General features: G+C 42.5%; 1 protein-coding gene across 1 annotated transcript in view; it reads right to left on the bottom strand.

Moving 5' to 3' along the window:
• The window catches only part of crocc2 (ciliary rootlet coiled-coil, rootletin family member 2), a 203,712-nt gene that overhangs the window by 79,808 nt on the left and 100,201 nt on the right, over positions 1-23,703 (bottom strand). Inside the window, exons 16-23 of the mRNA XM_052018582.1 lie at positions 21,161-21,307; positions 14,181-14,411; positions 12,788-12,981; positions 11,413-11,551; positions 7,406-7,552; positions 6,771-6,950; positions 4,489-4,623; positions 4,113-4,256 (exon numbers count right to left, since the gene is read on the bottom strand). Coding sequence (XP_051874542.1) covers positions 4,113-4,256; positions 4,489-4,623; positions 6,771-6,950; positions 7,406-7,552; positions 11,413-11,551; positions 12,788-12,981; positions 14,181-14,411; positions 21,161-21,307 — 1,317 coding nt within the window. The remainder of the gene's footprint in view (positions 1-4,112; positions 4,257-4,488; positions 4,624-6,770; positions 6,951-7,405; positions 7,553-11,412; positions 11,552-12,787; positions 12,982-14,180; positions 14,412-21,160; positions 21,308-23,703) is intronic.

The raw sequence follows: 23,703 nt of genomic DNA on the forward strand, positions 1-23,703 counted from the left end.
AATCAGGGGTTGTCCAGCACAGCACATCGTGAATAAAGATCAATGGAGCAACTGATGACACTGGCTACAAGTAGAGTGTTGAGTACTGGTAATGGTGAAGTCTCAGGTAGTAAGAGAAGTTAGAAGAAACTTGTCAGGTACTGAGTCTGGGATGGAGGAATGATCAGAAATGGCTCTCCTGGTAACTGTGACTCTGGAGAAAGCAGTGAGAGAACTTCAAATAGACAAGACTGGCTCAGTCCAGATTTGAGCAAAATAATAAATAAAAGGCTGATATAGATATTTTGCTCAAGTGGAAATCAAGGGTTATAGAGATTAGGCAAGAAAGTTGAGTTGAGGTCAGCAGTTGGATCAGCCACTATTTAAGGGTAGAGCAGGCTGGAGGGATTGTGGGGCCCATTTCTCCTCTTGTTTTCTAAGTTCCAATGATGAGATTTCTGTAGGGAAAGCACTGGAGGTCTGCAATTCATATACAAGCTGAAGATCATGAAGGAATAGCAGAAAAGCTTCAGTGCATCACTGTAGGTAGAGCCAATTAAATCACACCAATATTGCCAGTAAGGTTCAGCTTACCTGTATTTTAAGTGTTTTCATTAATTCTTCCTAGTCCTCTCGGAGATACCTTTCCTGAGGATAGAGTCCATGGACACCAACTGCAACCTGCCATCTCATTCAAAGGGGTAGTTTTCAATTAGACGGGGGGAATGGCACTATAGAGTGGTCAAGTTGGGCACCACTGACGGTTCCTATCAAACTGTTCACCCTTGTGGTTTTCAGGAAGGAGTGCTGTATTTATAATTGGGCAATGGATTCTGGCAATGTGCAGAATTGAGACCAAACATGTCTCAAGCAACCAGCATCCAGAATACGTAACCTCTGAAGGGAGCTAACGCCAAGCCAGAATAACCTAAATCACCAGTAAGTCTTGCTCCTACACTATTTCATTCCACTATGAATGGGATTGGATAGCACAAGGTCCTCTGATTTGCCTGGGAAACGAGTGATGCCAGATCTTTGTGACCTATGAACAAACTCAAAACTGTGCCACCATTCTTCATTTGAACATGCTTCCTATTCCCCAACAAGCCTCAGGTTCCTGAGTCAACAAACACACATCCACTCCATTGTTACAATAGCCTGACAACCCAAATAGACATCTCTGGAGCAGCTGCAAGCACTTTTCCACATTTATAAAATAAATACCATGTTCTCGGATTATTCCCAGTGTGAAAGGAGCTATAAAAACTTTATTGTTCCTTCTAAGATAAGCAGGGACTTGGCTGGCGCCATGCAGATCTGGTTTTGTGGGTGGAAATAGGAATATTTTACTTGTACAATTGGTCATATAATAAAATAATAAAGAGTAAACAAAAGGATTAACTTGAGCACTTAGTCTATAAGGGGACGTACATAAACAAATTTAATTGCCAATGAGAAATCTGTCATTTGTGTGGTCCATACATCAGTCTCGGAGGCTGGTGAAACTGCCAACAAAAATAATCGGTCATGGTATAACGGATTTGTTTTGCTTTTCATTCTGTTCCAACCATTTTAACCCTTTCAAGGGAATTTGTAGTCACTTCTAGTACTCCTGGATGACACGTCCGAACAGGAGTCCTGGCTTTCCTTTAGAGCAAAATGCAGTTCTATGAAGAGAACTGCATCAAAAATATTTGACTTGAAAGACTGAGTATAGGATTGGGGAATGCTGCCCTGTCAACCCCCGAAGAGGAATCCAGCATGGAGTAGGGCTAAGTCTATGGATTTGGATTTGCTTGCAGTAACGTTCATTTATGCTTGAGTTACTTTGATTACAGGTGTATTAAGGCATCTAGAAACATACCTTAGAAGGTGCACATTGACAAGTGGCAGAGGATCCTCTGGACTATAAGTTAATCTCTTTTGGATGGAAGACTTACAAGAATAGTATCCTGGTCATGCATTGCTCCTCGTAGATAAATGGAAAATTTCAGACTTGGAGGAAGTTCCTTGGGCATAAATACTCACTGCTCCCTGCTCAATCCTCATTGAATATTTGTCACAGGAGTGATACAGCTGTGGAAATCAGCACACCCAGCTGTTTGCTTTATTCCCACTGGGAAAACTATTCCATTGGGATTCTTCATAAAGAGGCCACTCTTAGCCGTCCTAGATAAGACCTTCACGTAAGAATGACCATCAGGTTAGAGTGGTTGTTCACCTCTGTGCTGAGTCATTGAGTTAAACCTATCAGTCACAAAGATACTCCCCTTCTTCTTAGGCAGTCCCTCAGGATCAAGGATGACTTTCTTCCATTCCAATTGTGGGCTCTGAGGTAGCTAATGAGGAAACTACAAACTCTTCCCCACTGTCTCCATCTGCCCACCACCCACACACTCCTCCCACTGGTTCCCCTCTCCACCTCCCTCACTTGATGTCATGCTCTACCTTCTTCGATCAGATTCCATCACCTTCAACCCTTTGTCACTTCCACCTGTCACCTCCCAGCTTCTGACACCCTCCCCCATCTGCCTATCACCCCCTTCACATGGATCTACCTATTGCCTGCCAGCTCTTGCTCCACTCCTCCTCCCCACCTTTTTATACTGATTATCTCCCTTCAATCTCCCAGTCCAAATGAAGGGTCTTGACCCAAAATGTTGACTGACCATTTCCCTCCATAGATGCTGCCTGACGTTCCGAGTTCCTCCAGCGTTGTGTTGTTTCAGATTCTAGCATCTGCAGTCTCTTGTGTTTCCAACTACAAACTCTTCCACCAGATGGGGCAGATAGTGACTGATGAGGTGGGTAGGAAGTTTATGAGGTAGTGCACTCTTTCTGCTATTTATATAGAGCATTTGTGTACTCCTGATGCATGGGCTGGAGGTTTTTAATATCATCTCAAATGTTCCATCTCCACTTTGAGCAGACATGGATGAGAGGTTCACAGTGTTGGTGGGGATGTTATACATCTTCAAAGAGGCCTTGAACATATCCTTGAACCCTTTTCTCTGTCCACCTGGTAATTTCCTTCTCGGGGTAGAGTGTCTGTTTCAGGCCTAGTGTTGGACAAGGGAGCGATGTGGCCTATCCAACATAGCCAACTGAGAGTAACTAGGGCCTCAACGCTGGGGATATTGGCCGAGGAGAGGAAGCTTGTGTTGGTTCACTTATCCTTCCACTGAATTTTGAGGATTATGTGCAGATGGCATTGTTGGAATTTTCTCAGTGCCTTGAGATACCTGCTCTAGAAGTTCCAAGGATACTACTAAGCATAAAGACTGCAAATAGCTTTGAAGTTTACAGCTACTAACCAATCAAAGTTAAAACTGAGTTTGGATCCTGAAATGAAAAGGAGACAGTTGGCTTTGATCAGATCTTCATGCTGCCTGTTTAATGGAGCAGGTCCTGAGCATGGATGGTGGGAGCATGGAGGTTTTGGAGTGGGGGCATTTAACTGTCCACCTGCTCATTTTCCACCAAGTGGGCATAAAATCATACCTCTTAACAGGTTCACTATTAAACTACTCAAAGCTTGTGATTAAAAACTTGACCGAAAACCTCTCTTCATAATTATAACATCCCTATGAATCTCAACACATACATTTTGCACAATTTTTTTTATATCCTTCCTGCAATGCACTCTTCAAAGGATGGAATATCCCAACCACTAAATGTCTATTAAAAGATGAATAGATGCTTTTGCATTCTGTACCTCCTGTTATAAATCCAAGGGCTTGCTACCTTCTTTGTGGTTTTTATTTCCTTATTCTGTTAACTTTAATCATTTATATAACTTCTCACCAAATTGCTCTCTTCCTCAACTCTGTTTAACATGTTTTCGTTCAAGCTATGCTTCCACGCCCTATGTCTAATGCCAAAATACTTTGAATCAGGTTGATTCCTCCCACAAAATCTTCACCTCAGATTTTTGCTTCTACTATTTTCAGTATTTCCACTGCTCCTCTCCTCTGAACTTCGGCTGTGGTGATCAGACTGTCTATCCATAAAATCTTACTTCCTCTGACTCAGACAACAGTCCAAGGTTGAACTCAAGGACAGGGATGGAATCACCACTCAATCATATATGACCCTGAGTCTAAGGAAGTGAAACCTGTTGTTTCTGAACCCACCTCTCTGAGAGACCCTTCTCTCTGACGGGTCAAGTCTTTAAGCTGCTCGTTGAGACGTTTGACTTCTCGCTCATGTGTGGCCACTGCTTCCTCAAACTGGCCCTGGAGGTTCTTAAGGTCAGCATTAATGTTGTTAATGGTGTTCTGGAGAAAACAAGATGATACAAATGATCAGTTCCTTCCTTATTCATCATGGAAGATTTTGATTTGTAGGAACTCCATTTTATTCTATAGGATGGTTTCTGTAAACTGTACAACATCTAAAATGTAATTTGCTGGTCTCTTTACAATGTTGCTTTGAGTGATTACATAGACTAAGCACTAATTATTTGAATTTAAAAACATAGAAATACTCATGAAATCAAATGATTGTCACCTTATCCTGTTCCTGTTGACTGTGTAGTTCTCGCTTCAGTCGATCAATCTCCATGTTTGAATTACCAAGTTCACGCTGAGTGTGGCTGAGTTTTTCCGACAGGATATTTTTCTCTGACTCTTTAAGATACAAGGCCTTAAAAAGAAAAACAAGTTTTGCTCAATTGCTGGAAGGAGCTAGGTGGGCTGATAGCTTCCAGTGAAAGAGAATGAAGAATTTAACAGTGAACTGTGGAGCATCTTGTACAAATGATGACTCAACTTTTTTCCAGACAAATCATACTGTCCACATGACATTACCCACGACTTTTACAGACAGACAGCAAATCAACAGGTTCTGCCAAGCAAGTGCAACTTCAGTCCAACAATGATTTTAAACGGTGATTCTATCATGAAGTTAGACTTGCTTTTAACTTACTTGTCTTCCAAGTTGAAGATGTAGATTGTCTAAGGTGGACTGGGAAAATAATCTAAGAAACAGGTCAGTAGATGAGCTGTGGCAAATATTCAAATAACTGGTCCAGAAACTTATCCCAATTAGAAAGAGGGATTCCACGAGAAAGAGACACAATCTGTGGTTAATAAAAGAAGGTCAAGTGAAAAGTAGGGCATACAAAGTGGCAAGAGCTTGTGTAGGGCCAGAGGATTAGAACGCTTTTAGGATCCAGCAGCAAAAAACTAAGCAGCTCATAAGGGAGAAAAATGATTTTGAGTTACTATGGAAATATAAATAGGAACAAGACAGATAGGGTTTGTGTGGGGGCTCTAGAGAATGAGGCTGGTGAATTAATAACAGGAAACAAAGAAATGGAAGATGCATTAAATCTTTTTTTTGCATCAGTCTTCATCATGGAGTATACTTCAAATATCCCTAAGATAACAGATGGGTTAATTTCATATAACAGGAAGGAACTTGTAAACATCCCAATCACAAGGGTTGAAGTATTAGAGGAACTCATGTTCTTGTGCATGAATCACAAAATGATAGCAGGCAGGTTCAACGGGTAGTTAAGAAGGCAAATAGCACATTGGCCTTTACCTTTGTTGTGAAGGGGTTGGAGTTTGAGAATAGGAAGTTTTGTTACAGTTGTACAGAGTGTTGGTGAGGCCACAACTGTCATATTGTGCACAGTTTTGGTCCCCTTACCTAAAAAAGGATATGGTAGGATTGGAGGCAGTCCAAAGGAGATTCACCAGGCTAATTCCTGGGATGAGAGGGTTGTTCTGTCATGAGAGGCTGGACAGTTTCCTTGGAGTTTAGAAGAGTGAGGGCTGACCTTATTCAAACATACAAGATCGAAAGTGAGCTTGACAGGGTTGATGTTGAGATGTTTTCATTGGTGGAAGAGTCACAAAAAAAGGGGACATAGTTACAATATAAGGGGCCAGTCATGTAAAACTGAGGTGAGTAGAACTACCTTCTCTCAGAGGGCAGTGAATCTCTGGAATTCTCTGCCCCAGAAGATGGTAGACACCAGATCATTAGATATATTTAAGGTGGAGATAGATAAATATTTGAAATGTTGAGAAATTGTGGGTTATGGGGAACTGGCACAGAAGAGGAGTTGAGGCCAGTATAAATCAGCCATGGTCATATTGAATGGTGGAGCAGGCTTGAGGGGCCTGGTGACCTTCTCCTGTTTTTTGCACTAATGTCTTGTTTTGCACAGTCTTTTTCTTCACTGTCTTGTAAAATTTATGCATAATTTATGTTCTGTGTGCTATCTGAATCTATGTGCCTGTGATGTTGCTGCAAGCACATTTTTCATTGTACCTAAACCTCACTGTACTTGTGCACATGACAATAAACTCGACTTGAGTTACACTTATCCCATTTTTATTCTCTCCATATTCTCATCAACTCCCCCCAGATTCTCACCTACGCACCAGTGGCAATTTAAAGTGGCCAATTAACCTACCAACCTGCATGGCTTTGGGATGTGGGAGGAAAACAGAGCATCTGGAGGAACCCATGTAGTCACATGGAGGATGTGCAAACTCCACACAGACAGCACCTAAGGTCAGTATTGAACGAAGGTCTCTGCCATTGTGAGGAAGTGGGTCTACTACCTGTACCTTGAAACAATAGGGGAATTTCTCTATTAACTCTAATGTGCATGCAATCCTCTATACAGTCTTTAGAGCTTCTTCTTTGTACCATAATAAAGTCCAATCACTTCAATCCCAAGGAATATCTCTCTGCACTGTATCTTGTGGTCCAATCCCATTGACAGCCATGCAATTTACATAATGACTCTTAGGAAAATCAAATTTGCTCACTACCTGCTGTTTCATGCTCTCTGCCTGGATCAGACTCTCATCCTTCTCTTTTTGCAAAGTGAGAATTTCTTCATTCAACTCCTCCTTCTCTTCCTCAAAGCGATTGACTAGATCTTCACGCTCCTGCTGAAGGCACTGGACAGCTTCATCCTTTTCCGCTGTCAGCTCAACGCGCAGCCGTTCCTGTTGACAGAGTGCAACAAATGCTTTATTTTTCACTGTGTAATCTGAACTATCTTCATTGTTGAAAACCTACCTGAAGCCAGCTTTTGTTACAATGAATCTGATTGGAGCTATCTATTCAATCTCCAGAACATCCTGGATTTAACAATTTTAGGCTGTGTTTCATACTGATTGGCATAAGGGTACTTCTAATATTAACCAGTTATAAAGAAGCCCTGAACACACTATATCATATTTACCTTTGAGAGCAGGAAATATTACCATAGGAACTTTGTTCAGGAAATTATTGCAGAGTCCTTGATAAGATTGGTTGCCAAAGCACCATACACAGTTTAAGTAAGTAAATAGTCTGATAATGGAGTGGATTTTGCAATGGATTTGCTCAACACAGATGCAAAACCCGACATTCAGTTGATGAATCTTCATCAAGCTGCTCTGGCTTGATTACCACATACCTTCTCTTTCTGAAGTCGTTCAACATCCTCCTCATGGAGCTGTTGTTCATTTTTCAGTGAGATCTGGGTTTCCTGCTCCAGTTGACCCAGTTTTTGCTGTAACAACTCCTTATCTCGCTCAACATTGATTAGCTGCAAGTCCATTTCCTTACGGATAAGGTCAACCTCAGCTGAAACAGCACAAAAGGACATCAGTCTTGCACTTTATTTGTCTACCTGCACTGCACTTTCTCTGAAGCTGCTACACTATATTCTGCAGTTTTCTTTTCACTACCTCAATGTACTTATGTATGGCATGATCTGCCTGGATGGCATACAAACAAAAGTTTTTCACTATATCTCAGTACACATGACAATAATAAACCAAACCAAGTAATAAACCAAATTAAACAGATACAGTAAAGTTAACATGTACCCAAGCACAATTCTACAACAATCCTTGTACTCTTGACAAGTGTGCAGTAAACCTGTGAGCAGTAGATAGGAGTAACTCAGCTGAGAACGCAGAATGTCTGAATACAATAGATTATGAGCCAGTAAACTATAAGGGTGTAATGCAAGTGCGTGAAATAGGATAAAATGTATCCTGAGGCTGAAGCTGCAGATACCAAAGGGGTGTTGTCTCCAGGAAGAAAGGAAATGCTTGCATTGAAGCCTTTCATGACCTCAGGGACATTCCAAGCACTTTGCAGTTGTTGAGGTACTTTTTTTAAAAAATGAAGTCACCATTGCAACACAGAGAAACAGGACAAGGAATGAGTACATTCTAAGGTGCAAAATTAGGTGTGGCTATGGCAGACCTGCTTTCTCAGTACTGGCTGATGGATAAGTATTGACCTAGTCACTTGGCAGGACTACCCTGCCCTTCTTCAGGGTTCTGTACATTCACCTGTGAGGAAAAATGTCCAGTGTCTCATCCAACAGATGCTTCTTCTGATGGTGTAACACCTTCTTAGCACTGCACTCCATGTCAATCTAGACTTTACATTGAACTACATCTAAAGTACAGAAACAGGTGAATTGGTCTAACTAGTTAATGCCAATGTCTGTGATATTCCATGAACTTCCTCCAGCCCTCTTCAGGCAACCCAATCATCATACTCTGTTCCTTTCTTCCCCCATCTAAAGCTAATTTGCCCTTAAATGCATCTATACTTGTCACCACCATATTCTACAAAGGAATTCTTTTAAATTTCCTTCTGAATTTATTGTTGATTATCTTATAATCATGTTCACTATTCAGAAGATCTGGCCAACTCAAAACTAATGACCTTTCATTAGATTGGTGCCTCTCAGAACCTATTGGGCATTTTCAGTAGTTTGTGCTTTAATTTCAGGTTGTTGGCATTGCTACTTTGCTCTTATGTCACTAACTTTTAGTCTTTATCAAACCTTATGCAGGACCTCCATCAAGATACCTTCTATTTTCTACAGAAGAGAGCCCTTCAGTTAGGTGTTTCTTGATAACTCTACTTCACAGTTCTGTTATGAACAAGGATGAATTGTTTCCATGCCATATATCGTGCCTCTATAAACTTTTTGAATATGGATATTAGAACAATGCATAGTACACGATGTGGTCAAACTAAGGTGTGATGCACTTCTAACATATCAAGTTAGTTTTTCAAATATATACCAGCTGGATCTCAGAACTTTGTATCATTTTATAGCTTATAAACTAACTTCACTACTTTTAGTGATGTAGGAACATGATGGAGAACACAGTGGCATCCACCATAGAGCTGCTGCCTCACAGCTCAAGTGACCCAGGTTCAATCCTGACCTCTGGTGCAATCTATTTGGAGTTAGCACCTTTTCCCTGTTACTGTGTGAGTTCCCCCCAGGTGCTCTGGTTTCCTCCCACATCCTAAACACATGTGGGTTGGGAGGTCAATTGGCCTCTATGTGGGTAAGTGGTGGAGGCTGGAGGCAGTTAACAGCAACGTGGGGTGAATAAAATGAGATCAGTATGAATGGGTGCTTCATAGTTGGCATGGACTTGGTGGGCTGAAGGGCCTGTTTCTGTGTTGTATAACTCTACAAAGAACAGTACAGCACAGGAACAGGTCCCTTGGCCCATGATGTCTGTGCCAACCATGATGCCAATTTAAACTGCACATCTGCCTTCACTTAGTCTACAATCCCTCCATTCCCTGCCTGTTTTTGTGTCTACCTAAATGCGTCTTAAATGTTGCTATCGAATCTGCTTCCACCACTTTCCCTGGCAGCCCATTCCAGGCATCTATCACCCTCTGTGTAAAAAAAAATTGACTCACAAATTTCCTTTAAACTTTCCCCCTCTCACCTTAAAGCTATGCCCTTTAGTATTTGATACTTCCACCCTGGCGGAAAAAGACTCTGCCTATATATCCCGTCTATACCTCTCATAATTTTACATACTTCTACCAGGTTTACCCTCAGCCTCTGACGCTCCAGAGAAAACAATCCATTTGTCCTCTTACTCTCAATCTTACTCTAATCCAGGCAACATCCTGGTGAAACTCTTCAGCACCCTCTCCAAAGCCTCCACAACCTTCCTGTAATATGGTGACCAGATCTGTACCCAAGACTCAATGTGGTCTAACCAAAGTTTTATACAGCTGCAACATGACTTCCCGACTTTTATACTCAATGTTCCGACCAATGAAGGCAAGTATGCCACATGCCTTCTTTATCACCCTATCTATTTGTGTTGCCACTTTCAGAGACTCCCTATAAAACTGCTTGTCAAGGACATTTCCTGGCCCTTTTTAGCCCTTCTGATTACCTGTTTTTCCTCCTTTCAAGTTCAAATCATTCATGTAAAGCATGGAGAGTTGTCCTGGCACCAATCCCTGTAGAACACCTCCCATTTTTCCTTATCTGAGTCTTTATCTCTGACTACCTCTACTGTCTGCTTACTGTTTTGATGATAGTTAGCATATCATTCTGAAACTCTCCTCAAACTTGACGTGCACTGACCTTAATCATTAGTCAACTATACATTACCTAATCAAAGACCTTTAAACATCTAAGTATATTTCATCTTCCATTCTACCTTTTTCTACTCTTTCTGCTACTTCTTTAAATAATTCACAAAGATTGGTCAAAGGTGATCTTGCCTTTTCAAAGCTGTCCTTGTTTGATGTTCAGTTTCTAGATGACTGTCAACTACATCTCTAAGTAAAGTTGACTTTTTCTACCACTGGTGCTAAGTTACCTGGTTCTGTGGTACCCTGTTCTACTTCCCACATTAAGTAAGGAAATTGTTCAAACTGTCTGCAAAACCTCTGGAAAAATGAAGTTTTATATATGCATGACAGTACCTCTGGCATCTTTCTGTTAAGTTCTTTTAATATGCATGGGTGTAATCCAAACAAGATTTTTCTTTATCTTCTCAGATTCTTTATCAATTATCTCCCCCTTTCCATTATATCCTCCTACCAACTTCAAACATTTCACGTCTTGTCTGATTTCTCTGTTTAACATCACATCCAACGCATTAGTCTTTCTGATATAAACTAGCCAATAACTCATCAATATTTTCACTATCATTATTCATGAATTAATTTTGTGCTTCTCTTAGTTTTTCTTTACATTAGTTTGTGCAAAATTTTATATCTTTTTATATTCATTTATAATTTAATTTTGTAGTTTTTCTAAGCTTTCTTTGATTATTTGTATTCTTTTCCAATCTCTTCATATTATTTTAAGTCACAGTCTGCTACACAATGGACAAGTGTTACTTGATCAAGGGTATAATGTTGCTTGGTGCATGAAAAGGTGTCATTAGGATAAGGTATAATAGGGTAAATGGCCCCAAGCTGGAACAATGAACTATTGAATGAGAAACAGAATATGTATTAAATCTGACCTGGTCTAAGAATGGAATGTAAAGAGCAGAGTTAACTCAGTGCCCATTATTCACACCTGGGAAAGCTACTATATACTGTACATGTATGCACACAAAAGCACACACAAAGACATGCATGCGCCCACATACAAAACGGACACTTATAAATAAAGACACTCAGATCACCTAGAAGTGATTCCTTAGCAAGCAGAATGGTTTGGTTCTCTCCTTCGAGCTGCTCCTTGCGGGTCTTGAGCTGTACAACGAGTTGCTGAGCCTCGAAAAGGTTGGTCTCTAGAGCTTCCTTATCTGCCCTGGAAACGATAGCAAAACAGAAATGGTTGGCAAGATCAGGGTTAAGGGTCGGCATGCAGTATCATGATCTCTTGTTAAACCACACATGCAAGTGCAATGGCAGATGGCAGTCAGGACTGATCTGCAGTGGAGAGCTTTCTAGCTGATCACAGATTGATGTAGAAAGCCTGATCTTTTGCAGTAGATGTGTAGGTAAGTTTACATTCCTTTAGGAAAGCATAGTGATAACATCTCACCTCAGCTCTGTATTTGGGACTCTGGCCCTGACTGCCCTCTTATCTGTGACCAGCATTGATCACAGATTTTCCGGGGTCCATCAAACAAAGCAGTTTTGCTGTCTCTGTCTAGGAGGGCAGGATAAGGGGGAAGGGGATAGCGGTGAGTCAGTGAAATGTGGGATGATTGCAACATCTAGGGTAGATTAGAAAATAAGGAGGAACCATCCCGATACACCACGGTCCACAGACCGACCAAAATTTTGGCGATAAAGGGAAACAGCAGATTCCTCTCTCCAAGGAAGTACTCTCCAGGGCACTGCAGTGGTGCAGCTATTACAGTTGCTGCTTTACAGCTCCAGTGAGCCAGATTCAATCCTGACCTCTGCTGCTGTGTGTGTGGAGTTTGCATGTTCTCTCTGTGACCGTGTGGGTTTCTCCTGGGTGCTCCAGTTTCCTCCCATATCCCAAAGACATGCAGGTTGGTGGTAGCTTAACTGCCCACTGTAAATTGCCCCTAGCATGTAGGGGAGTGGCAGAATCTGGAGGGATTCTGGGGGAATGTGGGGACAATAAAATGAAATTAGTGTAAGATTTGTGTAAATGGGTGCATGGCTTTCAACATGGATGCTGGGCTGGAGGGCTGTTTTGATGCTGTATGACCCTATATTAGTCATTCCCAAACTCCCATTGGCTAGAAACAGGAGATGCCTCTTGCCCACTGATGTGAATTATACCAGCAATGTTCACGTAGCAAAGACATGAAATTCAATGCATGGCCACTCCTTCACCGTTGATTCAGTTAACTGCCGTTAATAATGGAAATCCAACATAACCATTTGCCTTCCTCATTGGAACACAAGAAAATGGGAATTGGCGAAAGAATCTTCTTGTGGTTCTACAAGCCAGGGCTGAAGGGTTGTATTGAATGTCTGATGTCATGCAATGGGCAACAATTTTACTAGAGGTTCACTCTAAATGAAGCATTCAAATACAGCATACAGTTTCAGAGTGTCCCACCTGAGGGCAGCTATCTCTTCAGACAGTGCTCTGCTCTCCCTCTCAGCAGCTGTTAGCTGCACCACCAAGCTGGCCTTCTCCTTCATCATCTCTTCCTTCTCCTTGCTGGCTCGGAGGAGTCCCGCACTCTGTAGTTCTCCATCTCGCTGCGCCTGAGCCAACTGCTCGCTCAGGATCTGCTTCTGCCGATTTGCCTACATAGGACGGAGGCAGAGTGCAAGATTAAACAAAAACTGGGATGCAGGAGAGAGATACAAGATGGAAATGTGAGGTCATCTCTTCAGCTGCAATTTGACCAAAGGATACAGAGGTCAGGTCAACCTATTCTTTCTCCAGAAGCTATGAGTTTACAGAATTTTCTGTGTCTTTTCAATCAGATATCCACTGTTTCCACTTTTCTTTAACCTCAGCAAACATATTCAAAAAGGACAGGCCATCTGGATTTACAGTTATGCTTACATAGCTACTAGACAACCATGAGATGGGTCCATACCTTCTCAACCCTTTGTACCCTTTGCAGTGACAATAGCTTGCATTTCCACATTACCTTTAACATAGTAAGACATCTCAAAATAGTCCATAAACATGCAATTCAAATAAATTTGACACTGAGCCACATAGGATAGGGTTTATGAGGACGCTGGCTGGATTCAAGGGCCTGAATTATATGGAGAGGTTGGGCAGGCAAGGTCTTCCTTAGAACGTAGGAGGTTGAGGGGTGACCTTATAGAGGTGCATAAAATCATGAGGGGTATAGATAGGGTGAACACACTCAGTCTTTTTCCCAGGGAAGGGGAACTAAAAACTAGAGGACATAGGTTTAAAGTGAGAGGGAAAGGATTTAAAAGAGACCCGAGGGGCAACTTCTTCACACAGAGGGTGGTGCATCTGTGGAATGAACTGCCACTGGTTGAGGCAGGTACAATAACATTCAAAAGACATTTGGATAAGTACATGAAAAGGAAAGGCTTAAAGGGATACAGGTCAAATGCAGGCAAATGGGACTTGCTTGGTGGGCACCATGGTCGGCATGGAACAGTTGAGCTGAAGGGCCTGTTTCCATGCTGTATTACTCTATGACTCTATAAGAAGATGTTCTGACAGATGACTAAAAACTTGGTCAAGGAGGTAGAAAATGAGCATTTTATAGGAAGAGAGGGAGCCAGAGGTAGAATCACTGGAATTCTCACAGGCTACCTTAATTGTTGTTACTTATTTGAGCAATTGTTTTTAAACAGACGTACAGCCAATTTTATTAATCCCATTTCCACTGAGCACCTCCTCCACGAGCCTCCTCACAGCTGCCTGCGATAAAAGATGTAGAGCAAACAAATAATCTGGATTTAACAACGAGAGAAGCTTCTCCTGCAGTTGAATGTCATCCAGTTCATACCTGCCCAAGCTGATCTTGCAGCTGATCCCTTGCCCTTCGGAGAACCAATACATCATGCTCTAGCTGTTCCTGGCTTGCCTCCACAATCTGCAGGGATTGGTCTAATCCATGTCTCTCCGTGTCCAGGTCCTTTTTCTCCTGCTCCACACGGATCAATACATCCTGGATGCTAGCCTTTGCCTTCTCAATCTCCTTCTTCTGTCCTTGTAGAACTGATCTATCATCTTCCATCTAAGAGAACAGAAATATTTATTGGGCATTAACCCCACACTTTAACTGCCCAAGCTTCAAGTACATTGGCCCAAAGCTGCACGAAAAACCAAGAGAATGAATTTGAAAGTAGGAGTGTTAAGGGTTAGAGGATACACCGAATAATTGGAGTTATATGTTGCAACTCTGTCTATGAATAGTCCTGTCCTTGCTTAAGGATGTCAATGAATATGGGAAAAATAATTTATGCTCCAAAAACAAAACTAAACTGATGAAGAGCTGTCCTGATGAAAAACATCATGGGGCAGGCTCACAGTGCTGTTCTGGTGTCCCTACAAATTAATGATCCCAAATCTGTATGAAATGCTGAGGCCACTTGTGGCTGTGGCACAGACAAATAAGGACTGCAGTTTCCAAGAGAGATTGATAATTGGTTTATTATTGTCACATGTACTGAGGTATAGTGAAAAACTTTGTTTTGCATGCCATCCAGACAGATCATTCCATACATAAGTATATCGAGTTAGTACAAAGGGGAAAGCAATAACAGAATATAGTGTTACATTTACAGAGATAAGAAGACAAATAAGGTGCAAGGGCCATAAGATAGATTGAGAGATCAAGAGTTCATTTTTCATGTACAAGAGGTCCATTCAAGAGTCTTATAACAGCAGGATTGAAGCTGTCCTTGAACCTGGTGGTGCGTGTTTTCAAGCTTTTGTACTTTCTGCCCGATGGAAGGGTGGGGGATGGGAAGAGAAGATGACCTGGGTTGGAAGGGTTTTTGATTATGCTGGCTGCTTTCCCAAGGCAGTGGGAAGTGTAGACAGAGTCAATGGAGGAGAGGCTGGTTTTCGTGATGTGCTGAGCTGTATCCACAACTCTCTGCAATTTCTTGTGGTCTTGAACAGAGCAGTTGCCGTACCAAGCTGTGATGCATCCAGATAGGATTCTTTCTATGATGCATATGTAAAAATTGGTGAGTGCCAATGGGGACATGCCGAATTTCCAGCATCAGGACAAATCCCTGTTTACTGGCCCACGACATGGTCATAGCCTGACTGAAACAGTCTGTTAGCATTGGCCAAGAACTTGCAGGATGAGAACCCCTCTAACCATTTACTAACCCCATTTACTAATCCTGAGTGGCTGGTCGTCGTGTAGCAGGTAGTATGTCTAGAGAGAAGATCAAGATTGCTAAATATCAATGAATGAACTTCTTTAAAAGAAAGTGCAAATTATTTGCTGACATGTGAAACTCAAGACATTCAAGTTAAATCTTCACTTCTGGGCTTTGGAGTGTCCAATCCGACTGCTGGTCAGGCATGAAGTTCCCTGATCCCAGGTGCTATGTTAATAGCACACATCCCGAAATTCCTTTGCTCCTGAATTGAAATGCTAACTGCGTGTTTCAACCACAGCAATTTAAGCTGGGGCCAAAGATGTGCTTTTAAATCAGCATTGCCTGTAAAAGGGCAGCTGCCACCTTATTTATAAAGCAGGTCCCAAATATTAAACATCAAATTCACTGCAGCTCCCAGCACTTTACAGCGCTAATTCATGTCAGTGTTCAAGGCCTTGCTCTACAGGGCCGCAGAATGCCTGCAAGTACAGTGCCCTGGACATTTTCCAGCTGAAAGGACAGGCAGAGAGGGAGTGAAGGGGAGGGAATTGCTCTCTGTTCGCAGACCTGGGAAACCTGTGTGGTGGAAAGGGTGGGGAGGATGAGGGAGGTCTTCATGCACTGAGGCAAGAAGGCCACCCAGGACCACCATGAAGAGCCAGCAGGAGGTGAGTGCTGAGCCTGCTCATGAAGTGACTCACCCTGATGCAGCACTGAAAGAAATTCCTCTCCGTCATTAGTCATGTCAAGGTGAAAGCTCTAATGCTTGGAACTGCACCTCTTGTGCTCATTCTCTTACACATACATACATGCACACACACGTGCATGCACACTCTGCACATACCTGCGTGCACACATACTACATGTACACACATACATGCACACACACAAAACTGTACAATCAAGCATGCATACAAACACACATATGCACACACAACCACAGGCGTGCACACACATGCACAACCACACGTGCACAGACATATATTCACACTCACACACACACACACACACACACACACACGACAATCATGCAACCAAAGAAGTGTGAAATTATGTTCCTTTGTCTTCAACAATAAAATTGCAAGCAACAATGATTGTTCTAATAAATGGGAGGGAACCCTCCAACCCCAAAATATAGCAAGGCTGCTGAAGAAACACTCTCTCCTGGGCATCTCCCTGGTCCTTCACCATCAGTCCCTCCTTCGTGGCATTTAACGTGCAAAGCAAATGTGCTAGACACTTCCACAGAAAAACCCATATGTTCATCCGCGCCATGCTCCATCAGCTAGTCCCCTCCACCCCTCAGCCACAAAGAATGCCTGAAGAGAAGTGGCAGATGAGAAGAAGGAACAGGCTCATCATTGCAGCTGACACAGCAAATCACCAGCTCAGACACTGGTACCGCATGACCTGGAAGCTGGTTGGAGGTCACAGAGCACTACAGCACAGAAACAGGCTCTTTGGCATATCTAGTCTATGCCAGCCTGGTTTTCTGCCTAGTCTCATCTACCTGCACCCGGACCATAGTCCTCCATACCCCTCTCATTCATGCACCTATCCAAACTTCTCTAAAATGGTACAATTGAACCCGCATCCACCACTTCCACTGGCAGCTCGTTCCACACTCACACCACCCTCTGAGTGAAGTAGATCCCCCTCAGATTCCCCTTGAATATTTCACCCTTCACCCTAAACCTATGACCTCTAGTTCTATTCTCACCCAACCTGAGGGGAAAAAGCCTGCATGCATTCACCCTATCTATACCCCTCATAATTTTGTATACCTCTGTAAGATCTCTCCTCATTCTCCTGCACTCCAAGGAATAAAATCCTCACCTATTCAACCTATCCCTGTAACTCAGGTCAAGTCCCCGCAACATCCGTGTAAATTTTCTCTGCACTCTTTCAAGGTTATTGATACCTTTCTTGTGGGTAGGTGATCAGAACTGCACACAAGGCCTCACCAATTGTCTTATAGAACTTCACCATAACATCCCATCTCCTGTACTCAATGTCCTGATTTATGAAGGCCAATATGCCAAAAGCTCTCTTTATGACCCCATCTACCTGTAATGCCACTGTCAAGGAATTATGGATCTGTATTCTCAGGTCCCTTTGTTCAACCGCACTCCTCTGAGCCGTACCATTCACTGTGTAAGTCTTACCCTGGTTTGCCCTCCCAAAGTGCATCACCTCACACTTGTCTGCATTAGATTCCATCTGCCATTTCTCAGCCCATTTTCCCATCTGGTCCAGATCACTTTGCAGGCTTTGATAGCCTTCCTCACTGTCCACCACACCCCCAATCTTGGTGTCAATCGCAAATTTGCTGATCCAGTTTAACACATTATCATCTAAATCATTAATATAGATGATAAACAACAACGGACCCAGAACCAATCCCTGTGGCACACCGCTAGTCACAGGCTTCCAATTAGAGAGACAACCATCTACTACCACTCTCTGGCTTCTCCCATTGACCAACATTGAATCCAATTGACTACTTCATTCTGAATGCCAAGCAACTTAAACTTCTGGACCAACCTCCCATGTGGGACTTTGTCAAAGGCCTTGCTAAAGTCCACGGAGACAATGTCTACCACCTCCCCTTGATCAACCTTCCTAGCAACCCCCTCAAGAAGCTCTATAAGATTGGTTAGACATGACCTGCCAAGCACAAAGCCATGTTGACTATCCCTAATCAGGCCCTGTCTATCCAGATACTTATACATCCTGTCCCTCGGAATACCTTCCAATAATTTATCCACAACTGATGTCAGGCTCACCGGCCTATAATTTCCTGGTTTATTCTTAAAGTCTTTCTTGAACAACATTAGCTATCCACCAGTTTCCCAGCACCTCACTCATAGCTAAGGACATTCTAAATACCTCTGCCAGGGCTCCTGCAATTTCTGCACTAGCCTCCCACAAGGTCCGAGGGGCCACCTTGTCAGGCCCTGGGGATTTATCCACCCTAATTCGCCTCAAGACAGCAAGCAGCTCCCCTTCCATAATCTGGATACGGTCCATGACCTCACTACTCTTTTTCCTCAGTTCTATAGACTCTGCGTCTGGATCTCAAGTAAATACAGACACAAATAATTCATTTAAGATCTCCCCCATCTCTTTCGGCTCCACATATGGTGTCCATGCTGATCTTCAAGAGGACCAATTTTGTCCCTTGCGATCCTTTTGCTCTTAATATAGCGATAGAAACCTTTGGGATTCTCTTTCACCTTGTCTGCCAGAGCAACCTCATGTCCTCTTTTAGCCCTCTTGATCTCTCTCTTAAGTGATCTCTCTCTTGTGTTCTCTTGCATTTCTTATACTCCTCAAGTGCCTCATTTGATCCTAACTGTCTATACCTCATATGTGCCTCCTTCTTTTTCTTTACCAGGGCCTCAGTATCCCTCGACAACCAAGGTTCCCTAAACCTGTTAGCCTTACCTTTTATTCTAACAGGAGCATACAGATTCTGAACTCTCAACATTTCACTTTTGAAGGCCTCCCACTTACCAAGCACCTCTTTGCTGGAAAACAACCTATCCCATTCCACACCTGCCAGATCCCTTCTGATTCCATCAAAATTGGCCTTCCTCCAGTTTAGAACCTTAACCCTCGGATCAGTGCTATCCTTCTCCATAATTATCTTGAAACTAATGGAATTATGATCACCAGATCCATGGTGTTCTCCTACATTCACTTCTGTCACCTGCCCTGTCTCATTCCCAGCATCATATTCTCTCTAGTTGGTACCTCTACATATTGATTAAGGAAACTTTCCTGAACATACTTGACAAACTTGAACCCATCCAGTCCTTTTACAGTATGGGAGTCCCAGTCAATATATGGAGAGTTAAAATCACCTACTATCACAACTTTATATTTCCTACAACTGTCTGGTATCTGTCCACAAATTTGCTCCTCTAAATCCCACTGACTATTGGGAGCTCTATAATATAGTCCCATCCAGTATGTCCTCTCTGAGCACTGCCGTGACATTTTCCCTGATGAGTAATGTCACCCATCCCCCTTAATACCTCCTCTCCCCTCTGTCATGTCTAAAACAACAGAACCCCAGCACACTGAACTGCCAGTCCTGACCCTCCTGCAACCAAGTCTCACTAGTGGCTACAACATCACAATTCCATGTACGGATCCATGCTCTAAGTTCATCTGCCTTGCCTAGAATACTCCTTGCATTGAAACAGACGTAACTCAGAACATTAGTCCCACCATGCTCAACCTTTCAGTTTCCAACTCTGCTTGTAGTCTCAACATCTACTTTCCCCACAAACTCTCCAATTGCTGTCCTGCCTCTCTGGTTCCCACCCTACGCAACTCTAGTTTAACACCCCCCCCCCACCATTCCCATCCCTCCCCCCCCCCCCCCCCCCCCCCCAAAGTGGCACTAGCAAACCTTCCCACAAGGATATTGGTCCCCCTCCAGTTCAGCTGCAAACCATCCCATGTGTATGGATCCCACCTGCCCTGGAAGAGAGCCCAATGATATAAAAATCTGAAGACCTCTTTCCTGCACTATCTGCTTAGCTACGTGTTAAACTGCACTACCTTCCTATTTCTTGCCTCAATAGCATGTAGCACAGGTAGCAATCCTGAGATCATCACCCTGGAGGTCCTGTCTTTTAACTTAGCACTTAACTCCTTGAACTCACTTTGCAGGACCACGTCACTTTTCCTGCCTATGTCATTGGTACCAGTGTGTACCACAACCTCTGGCTGCTCACCTTCCCCCTAAGAATGCTATGGACTCGATCCGAGACATCTCTGACCCTGGCATCTGGGAGGCAGCATACCATCCGAGAGTCTCGTTCTTGTCCACAGAACCTCCTATCTGCTCCCCTAACCAATGAATCCCATATCACTACCACTTGCCTCTTCACTCCCCTTCCCTTCTGAGCCAAAGAACCAGACTCAGTGCCCGAGACCTGACCACCATGGCTTCACGAGCAGAGAGAAAGGGAAACTGGTATGTCAGCTCCCTGGAGAGAGAGAGGTTGCACTCTAATGCTTTCTCAGATGACTTGGAAGATGATCATGGAAAGGCTGATGTGGATGCATGGTAAAAATGCCTTCCTGACAGATTACGTCAAGGAGCAAGAGAAGTGAGCAGTGCAAGCTAGGTCACGTAGTTCATCGGTCTTGAGTGAGTTCCATACCTTTGTGCAACATGTATAAATGCTTTAGCCCACAATGAGGTAGGCGATCACTGTTGCCATTTTCCTTTCAGGATCTGAAAGGGCTGAAGAGTGTGGACAAGTCTGATGGCCAGGTGGTTTCTGATTATTAGAGGAGTTAATGGAGTAATTGTGGTTTCTGCCTAATTGTGAAGGAAATCCTGGCGAATGAGTCACCTCAAGTTGAAAAAAAAACGTATAGCACTGAATCAATCCATGGTGAAGAGGCTGCTTGTGACATCTCCTCAGGCAACATAGTCAAGAGCAGACTGGGAACCAAGCTCAAACCTAATGTATTTCGGGTCTTCATATTATGATACATTTGTTCTGATTTGTTCTCAGAAGTTTAACAACGTGCATCTTATTTGATCCACAAGTGCCAGAATTAAAGTGCATCAAAGTGATCCTTTTTTGAGGGCATTCTTTTAAGGTTGCCTTGGTTAACTCACCCGGAGGAGGATACGATTCAATTCAACCTTATCCTGAGCCAAGCCTTCACTGAGTGCACTCATCTTGGCAAGAGAGTCTCGCAGGGTGTCTTTCTCGGTCTTCAGCTTGTTTAAGGACAATTCGAGGTCTGCACTATTCAGCTCAGCCTACAAGATTGAAAAGGGGAAAACATGCCCAAGAAAAAAGACACATTAGCAGGATAAAGCACAAACAAATCATGCAGGAAGTTGAACAGATAACAGATACAGCCATACACTGCCACAAAGGCTGAAGACGAATCCAATATAATTAAAAACTCCATGTCAATCACACAAAGAAAAACAATCAATCTTATATAAACACTGTGGTGGAGCCTAAAATGTAGTCACAGACTGTGAAATGGACAAAAAGCTTTTGTTATCTTTTGAAGCTGAAAGAAGTGAAAGCTCTGTCAAATGACTTCAGAATTTCTTCAGGTCTTCCTTTAGAATAAACATTGTGTAACAGGACTAGTGACCTAGAAGCCCAGAGGCAAAAATTCTATTCCCAGCTAGGGAAATGTCAGAGTGTTAACTAATTAAAAATGTGTCCAAGGTAAAAGTGAACTTCGATGATGGTAATCACAAAGCTGCTGGATTGCTGCAAGAAGCTTTATGTTCATCCATGCCCTTTTGGGAAGGCAATCTATTTGATGTATTCTACATATATCTTATCTTTTTCCTGCAGCATTCAGCCTATTGAGCCGATGCTAACTTTCAGAGCAATCCCATCAATCTCATTCCCCCACATTTCCCGATAATCTACCATCTCTCATGTGTCAATCAACTCCATCCTGATTGTCCTACAGCCTACCTCACTGAGGGTAATTTACTGCAGCCAATTAACCTACTGACCTGCACGTCTTTGGAATGTGGGAGGAAACCAGAGCACCTGGAGGAAATCCATGCAATCACAAAGAGAGTGTGCAAACTCCACATAGAAAGCACTGGAGGTCAGGATCAAACCTGGGTCTCTGGAGCAGTGCAGCAGCAGAATTGTCTGTTGCACATCACCCTTAACTTTGCAGAAAGGTGACTTAGTTTCAGCTGCCCTCTAAAATGGCTCTGCAAGTCACTCAGTTCAAAAGCAATTTGGAACAGGCAATAAATGTTGACCTTGCCAAGGAATTACAAAAAATCTCTGCTAAGGATCAGTCTTGACTGGGCATCATCAAGAGCTTTCTGGGGCGGAGCTCCAGGAGAAAGATGGAGGTTAATCTCCCATCTGCTCATTCAGTACTCCTTCCAGGTAATGCGCTGGAAGGAAATTATGTGCCTGACCTCACAATCAAGGTCAAAGCAGGGATGATAAAGAAAGGAAAAATAAGAGGGAAATATTCCTAAATAATTAACAACAAATTCATTGAAACTCTTCCAAATTCCCCAACCCCACAAAATAGGGCAAACCTAACCAGATACTCCCATGAAATAGTTAAATGTACCTCTGTACAATAGGATAAGAACTAAATTATCCAAATGGTTCTATAAAATAGATGTGGAAAGTTTTTCAAAATAAGAAGGAAAATTAACCAACTTATTCACTACCCACAACACTCCATAAAATAGCAGGCATAATCATATCTTAAAATATCTATAAAAATATAGCTTTGACTGGACTAAATACAAATGGATTCAATTACATAAACCATCAAATGTTTTATTGTAACACCAGTGGGTGTACATGACCTAATTTGTAGGTCAGCTCTGTGTAAAACAAACTCGCTAAGTTGAACATTATTCTTAACTGTAGTTGATCCCAGAGAATTAGCAGTTTAGAATCTGAATCTGTGATGATAATATTCCAACAAAGAGAAAATCAATTAAGAAGCAGCATTCATAACACACATGTACCAACAATGGTTAGAATTAGGTGAACCATCAGTGTCACTGATTAGCCTGGTTCATCAGAATAGTCTCTTAGGGTCTATTTAAATACTTGTTACCATTATTAATATTCAAATATTATTTCTAATTGCCTGTATAGGTGCCATGAATTCAGAAGGCAGATTTTGTGCTTCAAGTTCCCTCAAGTGCACTTGCTGTCTGTGCAACTTGATATCTGAAGTAAAGGATGAAGGATTGTCTAATTTATATTTCCAAAAGTCATTTGATAAGAACTCAAGTTGAAATTCATGGAACTGGTAGACATTTATTGACATTTCCAGGAAACTGAGTGGCAGGAGGCATGTGGGATAAATGGAGAGTGACTCAGATAGACAGAAGTGACTAATGGCATCCCAGAGGAATCTGTATTAGACCTACAACTGTTCATTACACAGTAAAACTCCGATAATTTGGCATAATCAGGGCTTTGGTAGCGCTAGACTAGTAGATTTTCTGGACTGTTAGATGTTATTTTATTAATACTCCAACACACTTTTTATTCACTTTTTACAAAGATACTACACAGTAATATTTCAATGAAATTTATGGGTTTCATGGGAGCATGGGGAACAGAACCAGCTAAGTTTCAAGACAGGGTGGCCAACAGAACCAGGTCAGTTTGAAGGGAGCCCCAGTGAACA

The sequence above is a fragment of the Pristis pectinata genome, chromosome 6, assembly GCF_009764475.1.
Source record: "Pristis pectinata isolate sPriPec2 chromosome 6, sPriPec2.1.pri, whole genome shotgun sequence".
NCBI classification, from domain to species: Eukaryota; Metazoa; Chordata; class Chondrichthyes; order Rhinopristiformes; family Pristidae; genus Pristis; species Pristis pectinata.